The sequence below is a fragment of the Bombus vosnesenskii genome, unplaced genomic scaffold, assembly GCF_011952255.1.
Source record: "Bombus vosnesenskii isolate JDL3184/JDL3185 unplaced genomic scaffold, Bvos_JDL3184-5_v1.1 scf7180000013267, whole genome shotgun sequence".
Lineage (NCBI taxonomy): Eukaryota > Metazoa > Arthropoda > Insecta > Hymenoptera > Apidae > Bombus > Bombus vosnesenskii.
In genome coordinates this window covers 6,636,464-6,659,902 of record NW_022882927.1, presented here as the reverse complement: position 1 = coordinate 6,659,902, position 23,439 = coordinate 6,636,464, and the positions used below count along the sequence as shown (strand labels likewise).

At 33.8% G+C, this 23,439-nt stretch overlaps 8 protein-coding genes across 8 annotated transcripts in view; 4 read left to right on the top strand and 4 right to left on the bottom strand.

Moving 5' to 3' along the window:
- LOC117230410 (protein neuralized) overlaps nucleotides 1–663 on the bottom strand; it is a 113,681-nt gene extending 113,018 nt beyond the window's left edge. Inside the window, exon 1 of the mRNA XM_033487841.1 lies at nucleotides 296–663. Coding sequence (XP_033343732.1) covers nucleotides 296–329 — 34 coding nt within the window. The 5' untranslated portion in view covers nucleotides 330–663. The remainder of the gene's footprint in view (nucleotides 1–295) is intronic.
- A 1,509-nt stretch (nucleotides 664–2,172) lies between these two features.
- On the top strand, nucleotides 2,173–6,458 carry LOC117230411. Its single transcript, XM_033487842.1, has 4 exons — nucleotides 2,173–2,623; nucleotides 3,936–4,112; nucleotides 4,889–5,003; nucleotides 5,788–6,458. Exons 1-4 carry the CDS (start codon nucleotides 2,563–2,565, stop codon nucleotides 5,900–5,902), a joined length of 468 nt encoding a protein of 155 aa, XP_033343733.1. The 5' UTR covers nucleotides 2,173–2,562; the 3' UTR covers nucleotides 5,903–6,458.
- A 484-nt stretch (nucleotides 6,459–6,942) lies between these two features.
- On the top strand, nucleotides 6,943–8,975 carry LOC117230499. The gene is made up of 2 exons (XM_033488045.1): nucleotides 6,943–7,461; nucleotides 8,561–8,975. Exons 1-2 carry the CDS (start codon nucleotides 7,120–7,122, stop codon nucleotides 8,738–8,740), a joined length of 522 nt encoding a protein of 173 aa, XP_033343936.1. The 5' UTR covers nucleotides 6,943–7,119; the 3' UTR covers nucleotides 8,741–8,975.
- Nucleotides 8,976–8,989: 14 nt separating this feature from the next.
- Nucleotides 8,990–13,256, bottom strand: LOC117230495 (suppressor of fused homolog). The gene is made up of 7 exons (XM_033488041.1): nucleotides 13,084–13,256; nucleotides 12,244–12,336; nucleotides 10,577–10,886; nucleotides 10,228–10,463; nucleotides 9,930–10,151; nucleotides 9,649–9,856; nucleotides 8,990–9,571 (listed from the first exon to the last, which is right to left on the bottom strand). Exons 1-7 carry the CDS (start codon nucleotides 13,254–13,256, stop codon nucleotides 9,506–9,508), a joined length of 1,308 nt encoding a protein of 435 aa, XP_033343932.1. The 3' UTR covers nucleotides 8,990–9,505.
- A 315-nt stretch (nucleotides 13,257–13,571) lies between these two features.
- On the top strand, nucleotides 13,572–14,604 carry LOC117230497 (TM2 domain-containing protein CG11103). Its single transcript, XM_033488043.1, has 3 exons — nucleotides 13,572–13,827; nucleotides 13,934–14,021; nucleotides 14,088–14,604. Exons 1-3 carry the CDS (start codon nucleotides 13,685–13,687, stop codon nucleotides 14,415–14,417), a joined length of 561 nt encoding a protein of 186 aa, XP_033343934.1. The 5' UTR covers nucleotides 13,572–13,684; the 3' UTR covers nucleotides 14,418–14,604.
- On the bottom strand, nucleotides 14,359–16,497 carry LOC117230496 (translation initiation factor eIF-2B subunit beta). The gene is made up of 7 exons (XM_033488042.1): nucleotides 16,313–16,497; nucleotides 16,161–16,247; nucleotides 15,583–15,864; nucleotides 15,350–15,506; nucleotides 14,891–15,285; nucleotides 14,560–14,812; nucleotides 14,359–14,447 (listed from the first exon to the last, which is right to left on the bottom strand). The coding sequence occupies exons 1-6, from the start codon at nucleotides 16,378–16,380 to the stop codon at nucleotides 14,740–14,742; spliced, it is 1,062 nt and encodes a 353-aa protein (XP_033343933.1). The 5' UTR covers nucleotides 16,381–16,497; the 3' UTR covers nucleotides 14,359–14,447; nucleotides 14,560–14,739.
- Nucleotides 16,498–16,567: 70 nt separating this feature from the next.
- Nucleotides 16,568–17,915, top strand: LOC117230498 (protein PBDC1). The gene is made up of 4 exons (XM_033488044.1): nucleotides 16,568–16,736; nucleotides 17,109–17,174; nucleotides 17,248–17,307; nucleotides 17,403–17,915. Exons 1-4 carry the CDS (start codon nucleotides 16,716–16,718, stop codon nucleotides 17,760–17,762), a joined length of 507 nt encoding a protein of 168 aa, XP_033343935.1. The 5' UTR covers nucleotides 16,568–16,715; the 3' UTR covers nucleotides 17,763–17,915.
- Nucleotides 17,914–20,137, bottom strand: LOC117230494 (probable ATP-dependent RNA helicase DDX56). Its single transcript, XM_033488040.1, has 6 exons — nucleotides 19,941–20,137; nucleotides 19,336–19,779; nucleotides 19,015–19,274; nucleotides 18,746–18,938; nucleotides 18,365–18,669; nucleotides 17,914–18,298 (listed from the first exon to the last, which is right to left on the bottom strand). The coding sequence occupies exons 1-6, from the start codon at nucleotides 20,028–20,030 to the stop codon at nucleotides 17,938–17,940; spliced, it is 1,653 nt and encodes a 550-aa protein (XP_033343931.1). The 5' UTR covers nucleotides 20,031–20,137; the 3' UTR covers nucleotides 17,914–17,937.
- Nucleotides 20,138–23,439: the final 3,302 nt, after the last annotated feature.

Here is a 23,439-nt window from a genome sequence, read left to right as displayed (position 1 = left end):
TCACCGTTACATCGATGTGACCATTGACATAACCTCAAACGCCAGCGTGTGATCGTCGGAATTAATCGAGAAAAAGCTGGCGTTGTCTCGGCGAGAACTCGACCTGGCCGAGAAGGTTCTCGCTGCAAACGACGCAATGCCACGGAAAAAGTCAACGAAACTTGCGCAGGAGCTGGCAGCAAAGTCAAGAGCCCTCGCAGTTGACACATGTCAAGCGTTCAGTGCGATTCGAAAAAACGTCGGGAGGGCCGACAACACACGATTACAAACACGGATGTGAAATCGAGGGACTCACCGCTGTGCCCGGTGTTGCTCGACGACTGGCCCATTATTCTCACGCCGACGGTGATGCCAAGCACGAGACAAAGCACTCGGTGATCGCGGCGGGCTCACGTGAAAAACCGGATGCATGAGTGCGCGAAAGACCGACACATTTTTCGAAAAATACTATCACATCGTGTACCCGCAGTGTCGCTACGACAGAGACGGACGGCCGCTTCGGAGCAACGAGGTGATTGGCCCGCGATCATCTGCGCATGCGCGACCCGCGCTATTTTGAATCCATCCCCTGTTATCTCGCCGCGTTCTTCCGTGCACGGCCTCTCTCACCGAGTATTTCCCAACGAGACCGTCTGCCGAATAACACTCCTACTAACCAGCACGCCGTATTTAATTAATAAGGTAATACGAAGAATGTTATTAATGTCGAATAATCGTGTAGCCTTTGTAAATTTCTAAGTTATTGATCATAGACACGAAGACCATATTTTTGTTGACTTTTTAGCTACGAAGAAATATTTTAACGTGACACGACATTTAAAGATAAGTGATAAAACCACAGTGTTTTACAAGAATGGATTATCGTTTTATTCAACAACTATTTGACTTAATTGGTATTAGACTGTGTATATATATATATATATAAATCGTGTCATTAATATCTTTTAAAAATCCAATAGCATCTAAAAGCATGTATCTCGTTCGAAAATCAAATCAAAAGATGTTTCAATATGAAATTTATCGATAGCAAATTGAATTTCAAAATTGTTCATAGAAAATGTGATTTATCATGATTTTCACTTGTGGTCTTCGTATCTCTCTTTAGAAACCTCTGTATTTATATAGTATGTATCAGGGGAAATACCACTGTGCTTTAGAGAATACTATAAATATATGTGGATGACAAATTGTATACTAAATACTATTCGTATAATTTGTAGTTGATAACGAAATATATATATGTTTAAAGTTGCGTTAAAACAACGTGGGGAACTTTTTTTACCATAGATATAATATATCTAATTAGTAATTGTTGCATTTAAGATGACTTGGAAAGTGTATTAGAATAATAAAATTTCCCCTGAGACACCTTGTTATATAGTCACCTAACATCAGTGTGCATGAATTAGTGAATAGTCCAGCGATACTACGAACAAGATACCCTTTTCTATTATTTACATATTACACCTTTACGAAATGAACTATATTTTCTCTTCATACACCATTATAATTTCGCAGAATAAATAAACCTTAATCTCAAAATGGAATTTCTTTCTTGATTAAACATATATATTTATTATATAGTCTACGTTTATTATAATTATTCTATTATCCAGTGTACTATCTCTTACTTTCATTGATACACATTTCGATGCTATTCAATTCTGATTCAATTCTAAAATTCAAAATCCATTCTATATCATAATCCTCTAATTAATATAATTTCCCACGCTACATATTACGCGTAAGTATACATTTCCGATTACTATTTGCACACCTGAACGAACCAGTAACCATCCCCATACCGTATGATCACCAACAGCAACACCCATCACCCATCACCCATCACCCAGTACCCACTGCTAAACGCCAAAATCCCACAACGACTCACTTTCCACCACACTGCACGTGTGAACCAATACAGGACCAGTAAACGAAACATCCGCGCGACTGTGCGCACCTGTAAGTCGCAACTGCGCCCACAATTCGCGTGCGGCAATCTCCCGTTTCGTCGTTTAGTCGGAAAACAGTATCACGCAATTACAAACTGTTCCAGCCTATGAAGTTCCCTACTGCGTACCAGCTAGGTCAGTTCAATCGCCAAAGCGACTCGACGAAAGAAGAACGAACGCTTTAAAATTGGTGTTTGCGACGTTTTCTTTCTTTTTTTTTTTTTTTTTTTTGCGGGCGTTACAACGAGGAAAGTCATCACGAGAGATCATCGATCGGGATACGAATCCCTACGAGAAAGGTTGGAAATCGACGGCGAGGAAATCATCACCTTGGTAACCAACGGCAAAACATAAGTGCGGGTCGTTGGAAACGTGATACGTGGATTCGAGGAACGTAGCAAGGCGAATATCTCTTCTCTATATGGATTTTTCGGTCCGATTCGATTCACGTCTAGGAAGACGTTGATCTCTCGTAGTCGACATCGGTTTTTTTTCTTCTGTCTGACATGACAGTTCTGGAGGAACTCGACTCGTGGCCTCGGGCATTCAGCAGCTGACGGCAACCAGGCGATCGTACATCCGGGGAGAAGCGTTCAACGCTTGGACAAAGATGGATACTGGCCTCTCCTGGATCCTCGCTTTTGCCTTGATCGCGCTCCTCGTATCGGAAGGTCAGTCCTTTTTATCAACAGAGTAGAATAATCTTTAGATGTCTCAAATAACATTAGCGCGATATTTGTAGATATCTAGGTAGCATTGGTACACTCCTTGACTTACGTATCTTACAGCAAATCCTTTACGATAACAGGTTTTAGATATCTCAGAGAATATTAATGTGGCGTTCATAGATAGTTAAGTATCATCGGTAGATTCCTTGGTTTTGTCGCTTTTAACACTAGAAATATCAAGAATAACAAGTTTTACAGTTCTTGTTTTTGCAATTCTTAAAACCACACTGATACTCTTGGTAACATTTATCTGGTATTCGTTACAGGCGTTGATTAACAATTCTAGTGCTAACTTCTTGTCTTGTAACATCGAGTCACATCGAGTGACAAGGATTACCAGGCTGATTCAATAAAGACATGTTGTACCCATCGTGTATTGAATGAAAATTTTAGCTTCAATTCCTCAGTAACGATTAATAGCTAGTAAAATTATATATGTAATATTCCGCATTCTAATTATATGTGTAATTTTGCGCATTGTTTAGCGCGTTGTTATAGCAGTGAATACACGTAAGACACTTAATTAGTTTCTAAACAAATTGTAAGTATAGAATTAGAAATTTATTTGTTGGAAAGGAACGAACTGTTTTATATTAATTTATGTAGAGTTGTGTATTAGGTTTAGGATAATAGAGTGATGAGAAACTAAAAGGTTGGATGAAAAAATGGGCGAGATAAAGTTGGTGTTCTTCGTTATATCTCAAGATGAATAATCAAGGTGCAAAAATCAATGGAATAGGTCGTAAATGTGAATAATTTTCACGTTATTACGGTTCTCCTACTTTTAAAATATGTATGAGAAATTAAAAGAGACGAAGGTTAAAGGTAGAAGACCAATGCGCCTGGATGTAAAGTGAAATAACCAAAATCTCAAAACATGGGAGTTCCTGAAGAAGAGAAACCCAACAAACGCATCATGATTTTTCAGAAATTCTAAAATGACGATTAATGACGAAATAAAATTATTATATAAGACTCTCACAAGTCCGTCGTTTGTAAATTTCTCAATTTCATTATGCAGATAATTACATGATTACCGTTTTACTTCTCAATGACTTGCGTCTATAATTTGATTCATCGCAAACAAATGATATAAATAATTCCAAGATAAATTTTAATAACCAATTGTGAAATTTGAAAATAAATTACCCAATTGAACAGCTCAACTACTAGGTATATGTATACTTCAGCGAATCATCTAATATTTTTAGAATTAATAATAATTTTCTATTTTATTTCGACTTTGACGCATTAGGCTGGGCCATCGATTGTTTCAAGTGCGTGTCGATCGACGGCGACAACAAGCCCTGTGACGATCCGTTTCACAACAACGGGAGTCTGGCCTTCCTGGAGTCGCCATGCTTAGGAGGTCGCAAAGGGCGCGATGGTCTTTTCCCCGCGACTGCGTGCATCAAAATAGCGGGGATATATGGTAAAACTTTCCTCTTTTTGTAATCACGAGTGGCCCTTAACCCCTTTCAGCGCTGTCTGTTCAACGAATACACTGTGCCTGCGGGTACAGTACTGTCTGTTCACGGAGGCTTCACCAGCGGAAAAGTTAATATATCGCTCGAAACAATCATCAAATTTATTCTGAATAATCTCGTGAAATTTCCCTATGTATGTTTCCAGATTAAAACGTTTGAAAAATGTTAAAGAAGAACCGTACCTCGGTGGAGATAATTGTAAAAAATATATCGTTCGAGAAAATTAGTAGATTTATTTTAAATAATTGCAGAAAAATAATACAGATTATGTTTGCAGATTGCGGCCTTTCGAAAATAATAGAAAACAATTAGCTTCGTGTAGGTAATCTTTAAATCTTGACTCGAATAGAAATTAAATTTACGTTAGAGTAATTTTGAAATAATTAAAAATTATAATTTTGGTGGTTGTGTCACCACCGTTATAATTATTTGCTGGCTTCGTTGGAAACTACTGTAATGTTACATTGAAACACAGACATCGATATTTTTTCGCATTTCATACAAATAATTTTCATTAAAAACACGAGGTGAAAATAATTCGTATCTAAAATTGTGTCTGCATAAAGTTCCGAATTTTCTCCAACATCGAAGCGAGAAAACATACCACGCGAACCTCAACTGCGACAAAACTTTCAACTTTTATATTTCCTCGAGTTTACGGCGGGGCAACAGCAGGGGAACAGATGAAAACTATGTTTGTAATTAACGTGTGATCAATTAGACGAATCCGGGGTCTCTTTGACGGTGAGAAGCTGCGCGCTGGACAGCGGAACTCTGACGACCGACTCCGAAATCATAAGAATGTCACATTGCGGAGGGTTCTATTTCGACGACAAGTAAGTGAGATCGTGGAGAAACATAATTTGACTTCGTTTTTTTTTTCACTCCGCGCTAATTGCAAGAGTTACCATGTCTGAAATTGACCCCTATTATAATTGCTACGACCTCTGACACGATTGCGGATGAGAAAAAAAAATAAAAACTAGGTGATTACGACTGTATACGTTAATTTTAATCAATACGTACTTTGCTTCACGGAACGCGTTCGATAAAACAAATTGCATTTATACGTTGCAATTATTTATACTGACATAGTTTTTTCTCGATATTCCAAAGAAATTCCAATCAAATTTTTCTTTTTAACGTTGCCATGGTAACTCTCGATATTTCTTCTTCTTTCTCTGGCAGTGAATTTTAGTCGCTTCTAAATCAGTTTGCCAAAATGCACGAAAATAAAAACATTTGCATCAGCAATGTTACTTAGATGATTAATACGACACGTGTTGATCGATAGCAATTAAAATATTAGGATGTTTAAGACAAGTTTATTTAAATTGACTATAGTTGTTTAATTATATCTGCAGCAATAAGGAGACAGCTCTAATATTTGAATTATATTTGAATATTGAATTATATTATTATTCTATATTAGTAGAATATTAAAAAGTGATTCGATTTTGGATTCGCTCCTGTCGATTTATTTAAATTACCAGGAAGTAGAGCTGTCTCCTTTAATTGCTATAATACATAAACTATATATTATTGGTGGAAGTCGATAATAAAACCATACATGTGATAAAATAATATGCAAAATACTAATCGTAGATTATAAAATCCTAGATACGTTCGTGGATGCGTGCAGTCTTGCAACGATGCGGATGCCTGCAATGGATCCACACGGCGAGCAGTTGCGCTCGTGCTTTTAACTTTATCGATTTTCCTTGGACTAATTTGACGAGGATGGTCAGCGTAAAATTCGCGTTAATTAAAATATAGATAATTATTGTATATATCAAACGAAAAACGATCACCTCTATATATAACGGACCAGTTCGAATGTAAATCAGTAACCTGACCAATTTAGCTGTGGACCAAAGACGTAAGAAAACGAAAATGATAACTCGTAAATGATACAACGAAAGCTTTTTGGCTATCGTTCGTAAATTATTGCATTTATCCAATATATCAAACGAAAGTTATTATAATAAAAAAAAAAAAAAAAATTAAAGGTCCAAATAAATACATATGTATGCGTTTCTTATGACGCTATAATTACGAAGGAAAAGTATACAGAATCACTATTTGATACTATTTGATAGTCTGCAGAATAAAAATAGCAACAACTGCCATTTTACGTAAACGTAACCGTTATTGTTTTATTAATATTCATGCGTAGAATATGTAATTTATGATCTAGCGATTGCTTGGAATTATAGTCGAACGTATATTCGTGAGATTATCGTTATTGCAGATTGTGTAGAAACACAATAAAACAGATTTTTAGTTATAAATCTGCGTATGATTTCTAATGTATCAAATCCCAAATTCGCCCGTAGCTAGCTCTAAGTAAATGTAATTGCAAACATCACAAATGCTAATGTCACAGCTATAAGCTCGTGGTAAGAATGATTACATTTCTTTCTCCTTTTATGGCCACGAAAAAAAAAACAAATTACTCACTATTTTCGTGTCAGAGATACTTCATGAAACTCGCAAAAACTTTCAAGAGAGACGTTATAGTATATAAATCGAAGATTAAATGGTTAAATCACAACTATAATATAAATACGCTATTCAAACCCCAAACGTAAATGTATCTTATGAAACGAAAAATACAAAACGACAGCCAAGACGTTCAAAAAAGATGATCATCTTTTTCGCTCCGTACTTCACATTTTCTCTTCGCAGTTCGAACAAAACCAAGTTCACAGCATGTGAATTTACAATAAATCATAAAGGTTCCTTCCAATTAAGAAGATACAAGAAGAAAAACAAAAGACATGAGAAGAATTGTTCTCTGAATCTATCCGAAATCGAACGTACGAAAGTTGAACTATTCGCGATGAGTACATGGAGCATGAAATTCGTTTGGACGTGAATCGCGACGGAGAAATCGAACGGTTCTGATAGAAGCTATGTAAACGAGACAAGACCCCGGGAACAATCTCAAACATGAAAAATCGTATGTCGAACGCGTCGCAAGAATTCGTCGAGTTCTTCTCGCGCGTCGCCTGCTGGATATGGGAGACCATCGAAAAGTTATTCGACATCATTCTCGATTTCTTGGCGAGGATAATCGAGCTGATACTAGCGGTGATGAACCTGATTTTTCAGGTGATCTGTTTCCTAAGGGATCTCTGTATCGAGGCCATGCAAACATTCGCCAACGTCTTTCGAGGGATCGTTAACGTCGTTAGCAATATCAGCTGCGAAGAGGTCGAAGATTTCGTCTCTGCTTGCATCGTTGTTCTGCTTTGGATCGTCGCATTTAAACTCGTGCGGAATTTGTTGCAAGTAGGAATCTTACATATTCGTGGAATTCTTTTCGTTTATCATATTCCACTGATAACACGTTTCTTAAATTCATTTTGAAGAAGATTTAACATTGCTACGATCGCCGAATTTTTATGTTTCAATATCGTACTCGTTTGAACAAAGAAAATGGTTCCTTTAACGTCTTAAGAACAAGTGGACGATCACGTACATTAATTGCCTAGAAATTTTTTTACAAAAACAAGATTAGGTAAAGAAAGCAGGAAGATTTTTTGTTAGATGTTTTTCTGGATAAAATGTACGCAATGTCAACAATTTTTCTACGCGAACAGGTCAAGTAATTTGCTTTGATTTTTAGAAGGAAGAAATACAACGGGGCTTTAGAACGTTAGGCGCGTTTGACGAAATACCGAGATACGTTTGTTCCGGTGTATAATGGAAGACTGTGGCACAAAAACCAGGTAATCACAACATTTACGAATTTTAATCGTAGTTTCAGTTATCCTATGTAAAATTGAAAATTCACTGTATGATCTCCAAAGTCTTAATATTATCTGGTTTTTGACCTGACAGTTTCATTACTTGTCATACGGCACTTAAAATAATTGAAACATTTAATAATAACTCTTTAAATATTTCAAAACTTTAATTACAATTATATTAAATCACGCGAAATAAAGAATCAAAGTATCGTTGTATCAAATACACGATATTTCCTTCGTGATAGAACGAAATATTTGGTTCAAGCATTCAAATTATTCAAATAGAAGATTCCCTAACTATTTTGAGCGCCATATACTTACGATTATAATTAATATTCACATACCTGTCGGCGATGCATTGTCTTCTTTATATCTTCCATATCTATTAAATAGCCTCCTTTCCATTTCCACTGCCATTTGCTTCTTTCCGAACTTTCGTTCTGAATACGTATCATTAAAAAGTTTACACGTTCACACATCCACACGTCCACACACACGCGCGTAATTAATATACTAACCGATAATCTCGACAAATCAAAAGTTCGAGGGACGATCCATTCCGTACAACGGAATCTCCTACACTAATCAAAACTATTGTTGATTCACACGATAGTTCCAATGTCATACGTATCTCCCAGAACTCTCGAATAGCTGCGTTTCTTAAACCACGACACACGAGTTTGAACATAAACGACAATAATAAAGTAGAGAGGCTCGAGCTAGGAGTTTGTCCGGCGCAGAGGAGGACAGGGAAAAGGATAAACCGACGTAACGGCAAGCGACCTCGAACTGATCCTAAACAGGAATTCAATGATTAGAAAATAGAAGGTAAAGATTTAAAGAGGAAGAAAAATTAAATATATTAGGTTTAATGTAAAGAGACCATGCATTAAAAATGTAGTATTTTTTTATGTCAGGAGTATTGAAAAATATAAAAACTAATTTAATGTTAAGAAATGAAATTGTTAATAATCCTTTTGTCTCACAGATTTAAAAGAGAGATGATCACGCATCTAATACGCGCAATGTATAAAATCTGTACCAAGAAAATTGTAGAAAATAAAATATATTTTCTTATAAATATTATTTCTTATATTTATCGTTGTATCGTACACTTTCCGTTTGTTCGTAAAAATTGATACAGAATCCTGACAGACATGTAAGTGCCAGAATAGTAACATTCTCTATTTACAAAACTGTTTTGTACAAAATAACAATGTGTAAAGTTGTATATCGATTGAAAAATTACGCTTTGTAATTTGTATTCTATTATGTACATAATTAAATATTAATCTTTAACGACTATTATCAATTTGTAAAAGAGAGACGTAGAAAGCTTTCCCCTGTAGAACACATTCTATATATCTCATTTCGTATTATAGAAAAAATATAGTCATATCTCTTCTTTCACACATTGATAGGTAAAGTCTCATGGGTCTATCATTTGTTCGATAATCGCAATTTGATTATAAATAATTTCGCCGAAATTCGCTTCTGTAACGAAATTAGATAATACTTTGCTTACGTCAATTTATCCTAATTCGGTTTTACGACATTTGTAGCAGTACAGTAAGTTAGTTTTCTCAGTCATTTACAACGGTAATAACCAGTTTATGTTCGGGCCAAGAAAATGTCTTTGGAAGTTGAATCTGAAATATATATTGAAAATAAATTATCATAAAGAGCTGGTGTTAAATTAGTTTGCTATATCGATACTATTAATTACCTGATTTGGCGAATTTAGAATTTGGAACTCTTGAGCCATCTTTTCACTCAAGTCTTCTGGAAGCAAAACTTGTAACCATGGTCCCTGAACTACATATGGTTTTTCCCTAGACACTAAAGTGCCCGTAACTGAGGGAGCAACTATCGTTATTGCTGTATGAGATAATATTGATTTAAACGTGAAATGCCTTCCGTGCATAACACGACCCCTATAAAAACACATTTATGTTTAACATTCATTCAATAATAAGATTAGCTAAATAATATTACAAGGATATTTACTTTATTGCTAATGGTAACAAAGATCCGGCTTCAAGATTAAATGTCAAATGAAGACCTGGTAAAACTTTGATAAAACTTTCGTTTGGTACATTTGTATCTTGCTCACAAGGAGACAATCTTTCTGACTTAACAATTGGTTTTATATCTTCATCTTCTTCGTCTGATTCGCTTTTTGTCTCTCTATATTTCTCTGTACTTTTATCACTGTTTACTTGAACCCACCTATGAAATATAAGTTAATACAATATACATTCTGCATACTAAGTAGATCTTTTACTGCTAAATACAGGATACTTACCAACATTTTGCAGATACACCACTTAAATTAGAACCCTCCTTTTCTATACCAGTTTCTATTTTCTCTGCTATAGAGGGATCATCTTCCATAACAGAGTACATCCTTCTCATCTCAGTTACCAACCATGGTCCACAACCACGACTAGACTTTAGTAAATTTATAAGGCCTAAACCATTCCAATGCTGTGCAGCTTGTAGCTCTTCAGAAGTAACTCCTACAATTTGAGCAAATGAAACCTGTAACATTGTACATGAACCATTAAAAATATTTTATTTTAAATTTTCATGTATTTGAAAAACAAATTAACTGAACAATTTTACTCAAAAATAATTTCAAATAATAAACTTACATCACCATGTGGTGTAGATATGGATGCTGGTAACTGTGGATCCCTGCCCATTAGAATTTGTGTGATGCGCCCACTGCCATTGTCTAAAGGTGCATGCCATGAAACATGGTCTCCAGGTAACAACATGTTACCAGAATTAAAAACATATTTTGCTAACTGTTGCATCACATTTGCTGGCCAAGTGGGAGGAGTCATCTCGTTCCTTTCCCTGACTAATCTAAATGTTAGCTCAAATCCAAAGCCACTTGGACGACCTGGACCACTTTTTGGATGTATCCGCCCATCTCCATGCAGATCTGATAAACCAAAACTTTAACAAAAAAAAAAGAACATTTCTTACTCCAACATCAATAAACATTATTGTTCTGTAGAAAAAGAAAAGATAATTAAAATAAGGTTTAAACCAAAAAATGACAATAGAATTTTCAAGGACTTTTGGCAGAACCAAAATAACTCTAAACTTAATCTCAAAACATATACTAGATTTAGTGAATGATGGAAGAAGGCAAACGGAAAAGAGAAGACGTGCGGATCTATTTCCGGCGCGTCGCGCTTCAAATGACTTTATCTTCCTGTACCCTATGCTTTCTATATATAGAAAAAGAGAGAACTATTGGAACAGCTGCTCCAGACTGAAGAAGGAAGGGTCACCCATAGAAAATGAAAAAAAATGAATGGGCGCCCTTTCGCAGTAGACCATTCGTCATTCGGCGCTTAGTTTTTAATGAGGAATTCCTGAAGCGGGCATTCATTTATCTTTCGACAACGCGAGTTATATATCTGTCTATATAAAAGTCATATTTCGGTAGTTTTAACTCAATACAAAATTTAAGTTTCTAATAAATAGATATTTCGGATAGATCTCTAATATAAAAACACAATACAAGATATTCTTCAAATTTCTATAGTGTCCTATGTAATAGAAGACAGTAAAAGTCGAAGTTAGTAGGTTGTAACTACTCCAAAATGCTCGTGCCTGGCTTTAATGTACCAGAACCGTAAATGTAATCCCCGAATGACAGAAATGGATGACACATACACGTGTCATCGAGAATGTGTCGGAAAAATAACATGAGCCCATATTAAACAGAGGCACACTCCTACTACTCAACAACGTGGCACTAACGAATACCCGACTTCCCGTTTTTTTCTAACACTTCGATTCTTCCTTCTTTACCAGACCACTGGAAAAAAATGTGGCTTGTCTCTTTTGAATAAACGATGCGCCGCAGTGTCACTTTAACGATCGCGTGCGCAGCGGAAGAAATCGTTGACAGATCATCATAAAAATGTTATACTTCAGGCTTACTCGAAATATAACCAATAAATGCAAACTGTAGATTTTCATGCTAACTCATATGTTTGAGAATATAATTAAAAGAAATAAAACCGCGGTAGAAACTGTTTTGCTTGTCAAGTATTATAGAAAGCACTATACTTTGGGTATTTTACATATTTTTTGTGCAACTTCTCAATTTTCAATCTCCTATAGGTGCATAAAAATCCGCAGCCTAGTAATAATTTATAATTTATCTTTCTATGCTTTTAAAATATAATGATATTCTTCTGCTTGTTGATTACTTGTATTAATTACATGTTTATTGAAAAGTGTATTATGGATGAATGGATAAGTGTTTCGAAATAATATGTAGAATGGTGAAACTCACCTAATATAGTGCCAATGTGGTGGTATTCCCAATTCCGGGCAGCCAGAATTTTCGTACATGCTTATGTAGTCGAGAGGATCCGGACCTCCCAACCTAGGTAAAGGTGCACAGAAAATCTCAGTTATTTCGTTTTACATCCGGTTAAATGTACGTACGGCTAAGGGTGGCTAAATATAAATCGTCTTCCCTTCTTGTGCAAGAGTTCCATACCCAAACTCGATAGAAACCACCTTTCTGATAAAGTATTTTACAATTTTGTATCGATCGAGAAATTCAAAGATTCGCGATAAAATAAATAAACCCAATTGAATGTAAGATAAGAATATTAATTTTAACAAATAATAATTTTATATCGTAGAATATTACACGTATAATCTTGCAAATAAATAAGAAGTAAAGACTACTTTCTAATATTTACTGTTGCAGTAATTTGTTTCTAGAAATATTAAATATTTATGTCATTTTTTTCATTTGTATTATTCCGACCAATTATGCAATCCTAATACAGGTTTATGAAGAAAAACTATTGTAATAAAGCATCTAAGTACTAAAAATAAATAATATTTAAGAATGAGTACAAAAATAAAGCAATAATTTTTAATACATTTGCATTATAGCCCATGAGAAACGCGTCGTAAATTAATTCCAGTACATTTTTAATATACTATACCATAAAGAGCTGAACTACAATACCTAATATATTATAAATACAAATAATAACACCGCAATGCATTTCTTCTCTCGTTCTGTCATAAACACTGAACATGAAATTTAAACCTTCCACGTTAGTACCGCTAGAAAACCACTTTTTATTGGCAGATTAAATCGAAGAATTCTTACCAGTATTTTACAACTGCAGTGACAGTGAGCGGATTGCTTTGGTCCGGATAGATCTCTTTACAAAGATTGTGCAAAGCATCAAGACCTAGAGCTCGTGTTGTCGGTGCCTGAGTGGGTTGTCCCGGTGGAAAACTTCGACAATATTCTTCTCTTTCACGCATATTTCCGTACATATACACAAATTTCCAACTACGAAATGTACTGCTTCGAAAATATTATGAATACGCGACACACGATCACTTTGTTTATTGTGGTGCAACCACTGTGTGCACCTTCCACCGAGCAAAAAACATACGTCTCTGATTCCTGACAAAACTAAATTCTTTCAGAGCGGACGACCAAATGATTCCAAAATCACTGTACGTCTTTAAAAGTCACTATAGGCAACAGGGGAAAACACTTTTTCATTAGTCGACGTATTTGAAGCGTGTTTCTATTGGTTCATTCCGATCGAGACATAATAACTTCAATCCAATAGAATAATTCTATGACACAAATACATATGCTATCCAACACGAGTTATACGGTTGAAGGTGTCTTTATCGGTGTGTTCTGGTAAACTTTGAACAAAAGTGCATTTAAACATGTCAAACTCGGCAAGATGAGGTTACGATATTCGGTTTTATTTTTACTTTGTCTCTTGTGGGATTTACGAATATGCTCGGGAACTATGTCAGTAAATAATACCACAGACTTCCAGCAAGAGTACAGACCCGAAGGTCCATTGGTAATGTGCAAATTTCTGTGAGTATTTACTGAGTACTCGCTGGCAGTTATTTATTTGCTAACAAAGAATTAATTCTATTTCGCTAAATTTTTCATTTGTATTGTACGAATATATGTTTTTCAGGCCAAAAGAATTTATAGAATGTGAAGAGCCGATTGATCATAAAGGTAATAAAACTGCCAAAGATGAAACTGGATTTGGTTGTGTAAAGGTAATATTACATAGACACATAGAGCTATTATACATATCAGTGGCTTAGTAGACGTTTTCTTTCTAGTTTGGAGGTTCCAAGTATGAAGATGTTGAAAAAACTAAAGTGTCATGTACTGTATTACCATATATTGAGTGTTATGGACCCAGAACATTTAATCGGGAAGGAGTTCCTTGTATAAAATATAGTGACCATTATTTTACTACTACTTTACTATATAGTATTCTGTTAGGTTTCTTGGGTATGGATCGGTTTTGTTTAGGACAAACTGGTACTGCTGTCGGCAAATTATTGACATTGGGAGGAGTGGGTGTATGGTGGGTTTTTGATGTAATTCTGTTAGTCACAGGTTCTTTACAACCTGAAGATGGCAGTAATTGGAATCCTTACGTATAACATACCAAACAGAAGAAACAAATTCCAAATCTGCAAAATAAAATCAAGTGTTTTGTATGCTATCCTTTTTAAATAAATATTCAATAATTTCGAATTTACGAAATTACTGAGATACTTTTTGTAAAGATGAATTTATATTTACTTGTATATATATCTTAATGTGTAAATAAATATTCCTGTTAGAAAAGTTGCTTTTAAATATCTATGGTTCCTATCCCATTTTTTTTATTAAAAGCATTAACTTGAGAAGAATTTAACAATTATTTCAAAAAAGCGCTTGATTACAAATATACATGTATAAATATGTTTCTACACTTATCTATTATAATTCATAATCATCTGGGTGGTACAGTTCACTAAGCAATCTGTAAACATATGATGGTGCATTTCCACCCCTGAAAAAGATAAAAATATATTATTACATAATTAACTTGCACATAAAAAATTAAAACCTTTAACATTGTTGTCCTTACGAGTTTGAAATAAATAATGTAACTAATTCTGGGGGCACATAATCAAAAACTGGATTATACACATGAATTCTTTCTAACAAAGATGCATTTGCACCATCAATTACGCCTTGCAATGGTGAATCATGTTTGTTAAAACCATCTTGTTCATGAGAGTAAAGATAGAGTGGCGAGAGTTTATACAGTGGTAGTAAAACCATTACTGGGACAGAATAATGTTTTGCAGCTTGAGCAACTGTATGTGAACCTGAAATAGCTCTCAATCCTCCATTTGCCATGACAGAATGTGTACCAATTATTACTTTATTCACTCGAGACATCATTGCAAAAATTGCTACATCTGATATTAAAGTAGTTTTGATTTTTGCCTTTGATAGATTTACTGCCATTTCATGACCCTATTAATGATCAAAATATGTTTAGTTAGATTTGTACAAAATTTGTAATATAACACATACATACACTTAATGGCGGCCCTCCTTCAGCTACTATAACTTCGAAAGCTCTTGTTTTAGCTGCTCTATTAAAAAATTCCTCCACTAATGTAGATTTACCAATTGTCATAATAATTTCGTTAGAATGAATGTGTTCAGGAGCTTGCTGTGTAATATTTTCTGCACTAAAAGAGAAACAAACAAAGTATAATACTGTATAAAACATAGTTCCTTGTAATTTCATTGTTCATTAGAACTAACCAGGTTTCTAACTCAACTTCAAATTCATTAATATGTTCTATGATAGCTGATTTTAAAGAAGGTATAGAAATGTTAAAATCAACTTCCTGATCACCTTCAGCAGTGAGAATTTTATGTAGAGATTCTTGTGTATCTATTTCATCACTATTATTTTTTAATTCGGAAATATATTCTTCTCTAATTATTTGTAATATTCTACGGACCATATTTCCAATAGAGAATTCAAGGGGAATAGCTTTCACTAAATACTTTCCATTTTTTGTAATTATATTGATTAAATTCCTTTTAAAAAATAAAATATATACACATATATATAAGTAATTTGCTTTTGTTGTATTCTTTACTTTTGTAGGATCATATATACCTAAGAAGACACACAAATAAAGCACTATAAAATAATAAAATCCTTTGTCATTTTAAGTCAAAAAGTTCAGTCGAAGTTAAATCTATTATTTTTAATAAAAATACTGACTATCAGTAACTGGAGTGCTAATCATATTAAATATTGACATCTCTTTATTTAGTGTTTCTTAGATTTACATAAAGTTATATTGAATAGAAAGAAATATAATTCCTACTCAGCAGTAGTCCATTCTGCATTATTTATGATATCTTTCAGAACCGATATAGTAGCCACTACGATATTATGTGTACCATTGACATCGCTGAAATACAAAATATGGTGAAATTTTGCTCTACTCGAGGTTAGACTACTTTATTAAATCCTCACCCATAATGAATATCATTTATTAAATTTAACACTCCTTCGTTAATATCCCCGTCTTCCGTGTTAATCATTTTAACCAAAAGCTATTCGAAATTTTTTTCTCGTAAATATTATTCCTTTCTAGAAAAGCAGTATGAAGGTTCTGAACATTTTTTCTATCAATATCATTTAAATTATATCGATAATATCAACATGCCAACCGCCACTACTAGTAAACTGAAATAATGATTGGTTCTTGGTTTTGCTTTCCTTCTCATTTGGCTCTGTTGCGTTGCACGTGTATTTAACCGCGTGACATGTGCACTACACGTTCGATTTTCGATTTCCAACATTTAATTTTGTTATAAATACTTCGAGGAATATTTGATAATTTATTAGCTACAGTTTATTTTTTGGTCATAACGGCATGGCTCACATTGGGAACGTCGTAAGTATGATAAACCTAGTAATGTACAAATTTTTTTTCATATGAAAATGATCCTTAACCTATGTATGTCTTTCGATATAAATATTACTGTAAATTTGATTACAATTGTAAAAATGAAAAAATCCTTGTCTCGAATTTAAGATATGTTATTTGTTGATTACTTTATATCACTGTAACAAAATCTTCTAAACTTGCAAAGTTATTCTAATATTTAATTACTATTTTTTTTTGGTATATGACTAAATTTTATTTTGATATATTATGTATTATATACCTATATATATATATATATATATATATATATATATATATATATTTATATTTATTTATTTATTTATTTATTAATTTAGAGCAAATTATTTTGATTTTAAGACTGCAGATCAATTAATAGCTGGCAGTAGTGTATTGTCTAGGCCTGCAGAAGAATTTGATAATGATGTAAGTTACAAATAAACAACAAGAAATAATGGAATTTATGAAGGTAATAATCACCATAATTCCCTTTTTCTAGCCCTCTGTAGAAGCAATGTGGGCAATGAAAGCCATGGAACATGCTGAAGTTTATTTTAATGTAAAATAAATTTTGATATAATTGACTTAATTCTATATAACAAGAAGCAAAAGAATCAGAAATTTTTAATTTTTAATTTGATATTTCTATTTTAGATTTTATGTTCAGTTGATCCTAAATTTTTGAAACTTACACCTCATGATGAACAAATATATAAAACCTTTCGTGATGCTTTTTCTGATCTCAAAGTAGATAAAATAAATGAAGATGAATTAAAATCACCTGAAGGAAAGATGAAATGGAGACCATTCTGTGAACAATTTAAGGGACTTGTTGAAGATTATAGTTTTGGTACATTGTTAAGAGCAGACTGCGAAGGAGATTACTCAGAAGAAAACAGTATACTCACGACTAGAATACAATTTTATGCCATTGAACTTGCCAGAAATAGAGAAGGATTCAATGATGGTATTAGACAAAAGTACAAACCAAAGCAGGCTACAGAAAAATCATAAATTGATAATTATAATATTCTGATATTATGTGTTAATTACTTGGATAGCGTGTAATTTTTCATCTACAATTTTTTATAACTTGAATATATAAGATACTACAAAATGTTATTTATAATAAGCAGTGTCATGAAATAAATGAGTTTAAGAAAAATATATTATTATCAGTATAAAACTTTTATTTCATATTTTTTATTTGTAAACTAACTAAAGGATTTGATGCACGTGCTTGATACTTTAATTGTGTAGCAGTAGGTTTAGATGCTGCGGCTTCTCTATTGAACTTTCTCTTTCTGTTAGTACCAACAAGCCTTTTCAAAGTTGGTGGAACTATATACTCTGGTACATCCTTCAGGTGTGATTGTAATTTTACAGTATGCAATGCTTTGTCTTGTCTCAATGATTGTAGATCTTTCGGATTATCTTCAAAATAGCTTTTTAATTTTTGACAATTAAGTACCTCTTGTTTTATCTCCTTCAGGCGAGCTTCTCGAACAGCAATTCTCGTTACTGCTTTCCAGGCATCTTTTGCTCGATATCTGAAAACAAATATTTACGAAGTCAAATGTGCAACGAGCTTAAAATAAAACTTTTATCTAACATACCGAAAACCTTCGACCTCTTCTAGCTTGAATTGATACGTCTTAAATAATGTATCACGATTATAACAATGTTTTAATTCGCTTTCAACTTGTTCAAGAAGCGGTCTTTCTCTTATCGATACAAAACTTAATGCCGTTCCTTGGTTTTTACCTCGAGCCGTACGTCCGGCTCTATGAATGTAAGAATTTACATCTTGAGGAAAATCGAAATTAATTACATTGGACACAAACTGAAAATCAATACCACGCGCAACACCGGATTCTTTGTCCTTCTTTCGTCTTCCTCTTTTAACTTTTATTATATGAGGCTGTCAGAAATAAAAATTAGAATTCTATACTAGTTTACACGTACACATAAATTGTATATAAACATATAATATTTACTTCTTCTAAAGATTTTTCATCTGATGCTATTATAATGTCATATGTTCCAGAATTAAATTGAGTGACTGCTCTACATCTTGAAACTGCTGGCAACTCAGAGTTTAAAACACAAGTTGGTATACCAAATTGTTCTAGAAACAACTTTAGCTTATAACATCTATCTACTGTATTTACAAATATTATAGTTTTTCCTCTAAAAAAATAAATAAAATTTTTTATTAATAAATTACAAGTTTCTTCAATTATACTATTCAGTCTCATGGATTTACCGAACTAAATGTAACTTTAATAAAGCATATAAAATAGCAGCTTTATCATTTTCTTCTGCTGCAAGACTATAATGTGATAATTGCGATAACGGAGCTAGTGGTGGCTCTTCTAATTTTAAGATTGCTGGATTACGAAGTACCAACTTTTTAAGCGTTACCACATCCTCTGATAATGTTGCAGAGGCTAAAGCTGCTTGGTATACTATAGGTAAATAATTCAATAAACTTTTTATTTCATCCTCATACCCAAATGAAAATACCTGAAATATAATGATAAAATTGTTATGTACACAAATAAGTAATTGGATTAAGATTGCTTACCAAATCAGCTTCATCAATTATTAATGTTTCAAGAGATTGTTTCAATTTCATATTATTTGCTTTTAAATGTTGTAATAGTCTACTTGGAGTACCAACAACAATATCAGGTTTTTCTGCTAATAATGGTTTCTGTGCACTAAGATCTAATTGTGGACTGACATCAATAACTTTTACTTCTCTGCTACATTTTACTGTTAAGCAAATTATGACATCATGTATTTGTTTACATAACTCTTTACTCGGAGCTACGATAAGCCCTTTAATTTCTTGTTTCTTTTGCATTCGTTTATTCGATAAAATTTTTTGTATAAGTGGTATAGTAAATGCAGCTGTTTTTCCAGATCCTGTGCGAGCTCGGATTAAGATATCTTTTCCCTCCATCATTAATGGTATAGCTTTCTCTTGTATCAACGTAGGTTCCGCCCAACCTAATTTCGAGATAGCCTAAGATTTTATACGTAAATGAACAATTACGAATGGGAAATTAATTTTAGGAAACAAAAATATGAACTATGTAATGATATAATAATTTATAGTAAACAATTACTTGTATGTTGGAAATATAACCTCTTTTTTAGGGATGATAAAAATGTAGGATATCTTACCTTTAAAATTCTGTCGTCTAGTTCTAATTCATGAAAATTTTTTGGTTTAGTTTCATTCTCATCATCCACTTCCATTTCGTTCGATGCCATAATGAACAAAAATATGCTTTTCAAATTAAAAAGCACGTGGCAATATGTCAGTACAACTTGAACTGTTTACTTCTATCGACTTCCATTAACGAATGGCGCCACTTCATATTTATCTCAAACAGATAATTTTATCTTGATCTCATACCTAATTTCAAATGTTTATGTTGCACATATAGAAAACAAAGTAGAAATTGTTTAATAATAAACTGCAAATTAACTACGTTTTGACGATAAATAAAAATTACTACGAACTAAAATATATACTATTAGAAATAACATAAGAGGAAGTATAGAAAACATAACAAAATTGTTAAGAACAGCTACTAGTTTTATTACAAGAAAAAAACGTTTTTGGAAGGTGTATAATAGATTCGACAAGAGAGACCATTTCTAGAATATATTGCTATATACACACTTTAATAACCAAAAACAAACATTACAGTAATAATATTGTTATTAATATAATATTATGTAATAATAGAATCGTTTATCAATTGTAGTGTAAACACTAAAAATCTTGCTTCTTCTTTTATTGGAAAGAACAATGCATTCGCTTTGCCTCTTTATTAATTAATATTAATTCATGATCGTCGCGAAGTGGCCGCGCTTGCGATTCGGCGTCGATCGCGACTGAAGAAATTACATTAATCTCGCACGGAACAATTTTCACGTGCGGGCTTGGAAACTAAATTATCGCGGAAGCGATCGATAGTTCGTCGCTGTTGATCCCGGGCATCGATTCTCGATGCGATCGAGGCCGCCTAAAAGGCTTAAAAGGTGGGGGGTAGGGTTCTGAGTAGGTATCGAGGTATCGCGAGCGCGGCGAATCGCGACCCTGTCTCGTTTATCTTAGAATAATAAATATTATAGTGCAATATCTAAAAAATCTGTCTTTTTTATGCAACTTACACATTCAAATACAGTGTACTCGAAAAATTTACAATCGTTATTGCCCTTACAAATCTCTATTCCAGTGTTGGTAAATCCGCGATCCCTCTCTCTGACCGCTAAAAAAGAATGTTTGATTCAAAATCGTGTGAGTGCGTGTGTGAGAATCAAAAAAGAGGTGCAGCTGCTGCTGTAGTGATACGAAAACTGTCGTGTTTTTTTCATCCTTCTCCTTTTTTTTTCTCTTTTCTTCTTATGTATATGCATATTCATCGTGTGTACGCGTACATGAGTACCGTTTATACATGTGTATGTTACGCGCGCGTGTGTATGTATGCTCATGCATCGCGTACGCGTGATCGTAGAATCCGATGTTATCGATCGTGCGTGCACGATCCGTAATAATATATCTAGGCTTCTCTTTTGCATTACATTTCTTTTTCCCCGTTCGTCCTCGATTTCTCGCCAATGTTTCGGCACTTTTTGGTCGTGGTTAACTGTGCGGGCTATATATCCCTGTATACCATACATAATATACATATTATATTGTATACGTTATAATACGTGTATTATATATTCCGCAAGTATATCCTGTCGCAACGAGCAATTCATCGCTCGACAGTCCTAGTTGATACTCGAGTTCTTTTCTTTTTTTTTCTTTCTTTTTAACACTGATGATAAATTACAGTTCGCGTGCGCACGTTTTATATATTATGTACAATCGCTTACATGACCGAACAGTGTTGAAGAAGGTAGAGAACGGTAACGCGAAACACAATAGAGTCACGTGACGATTTTACGCGGGAAAAACCGTCGTCGTTTTATCGACTGCTTTTGCTTGGGCTGCCTGGTGTAATAAAAACGGCACTAAAAGTTCGCGCACGTATACAATGCTCGTGATTCAAATACACGGATTCTATCTCCCGCAGGGAAATCAGATAAACCACCGTTCGCCGAGATAAAACATAAAATCCTCTTACGTGTGTCTGTGTATGGAAGTTTGATCTTATCACGCTTCTAAACTAAAATACGAATCAATCGGCAAATTTTTCGATTATCGTGTCAACAAGAAACATTCTCCATAGTGGTGGAGAGGGAATTTTTTGAGCAACTGAAGCTTGTTGAAAGAAAAGTAAAGAGAGGTTAACAGAACGAAAATCATCGTGAAAAATTAACACGTGCTTCTGTAGCTGTACATTGTACATTCTCTTCTCTTCATGCACAGTCTGCTTTTTCTCTTATAGTTGAACATGTAAAACACTTAACCCTTTCGTCATTACGGACGACCATGGTCACTCGTCACAAAGAGACTTTCGTATATTGCAGGCGATTATGGTCGTTCAATGTTTTTGCGCAAAAGATGAAATATCATTTGTGCAAAAATCAATGTTATCGTTAAGGAGAAGTTATTAAAATATATGCGTATATTTTGTGAGCGAAAGGTAAGAAACCTCTTCTTGTAAATAAAATCGTCTAAATAAAACTATTTATCGTATACGTTTAATTACATCATCTACCACATAAGTATAATCGAAGAGAAACGCTAGATAACTGTAGCGAAAGGGTTAAGAATAACACGCAGGAAGTCGCACGATGAATGTTCGTTCTTCTACGTATAGCAACTAATCAACAACATATAATTTACGTAAAAACGCGTTGTATTTACGTAAAATCATGACACTAATACGTAACAACACAGATTGCTATGAGAGAGCATTGCTTTCGAGTTCAGTTCGCTAGGTGGAAGGATATACATAACCGTATCAATCAAACGAGTCTGATCAATGAATATATTTAACGATCGATATTTCAAAAAGCTTGCTTCCCGAATTCCGTTTATTCTCAGTTTACTTCCACCGGTTGCATGTCTTACGGTTATCACAATACAATTTTACGACTTCTACAGAATAGCTTTCGAGTTTTGAGAGGTTCGACGATGAACGGACATAGAAATGGAGACAGGGCTGAGAGAAAACTGTAGACACCATACAAATACAATTATCGAAAAGATACAAGCTGAATAGATACAAAATACTCACGTAATACAATCGATAGGAGATATGATTGTTTCGAAGATGTATTACGATTAATATTATGAGATCTTTATTTTTCGAGGTTTTATCACTATTAGCCTTCCTTTTTAACTAGGCTTGTTTTGCAAAAAAAAAAAAAAAAAAAAAAAAAGAAAAAACGAAGCTTTAAAGCCACGATAATAATTCTACGCTACTACTTTTGGAATACCACCCTATAAAACTTTAAACGCTATATCTTTTTACGAATACTATCATGGAAACTCTAAACGCCAATTTCAGCACTTATTCTGCTACTTCACATTTGTACATAAAATTGTACACTTTTTATTATCATTCTATTGTATAATGTATTGTCTCTCTCTTCTTATAAAAATTATAATTTCTCAATTCCTCAAGAGTTAATTATTAACTACTATATTATCGATTGCTAATCAAAATGATATAGTAAAACCTCGGGAAACTTGTTAGTTATTCGAAACGCTTCGAAA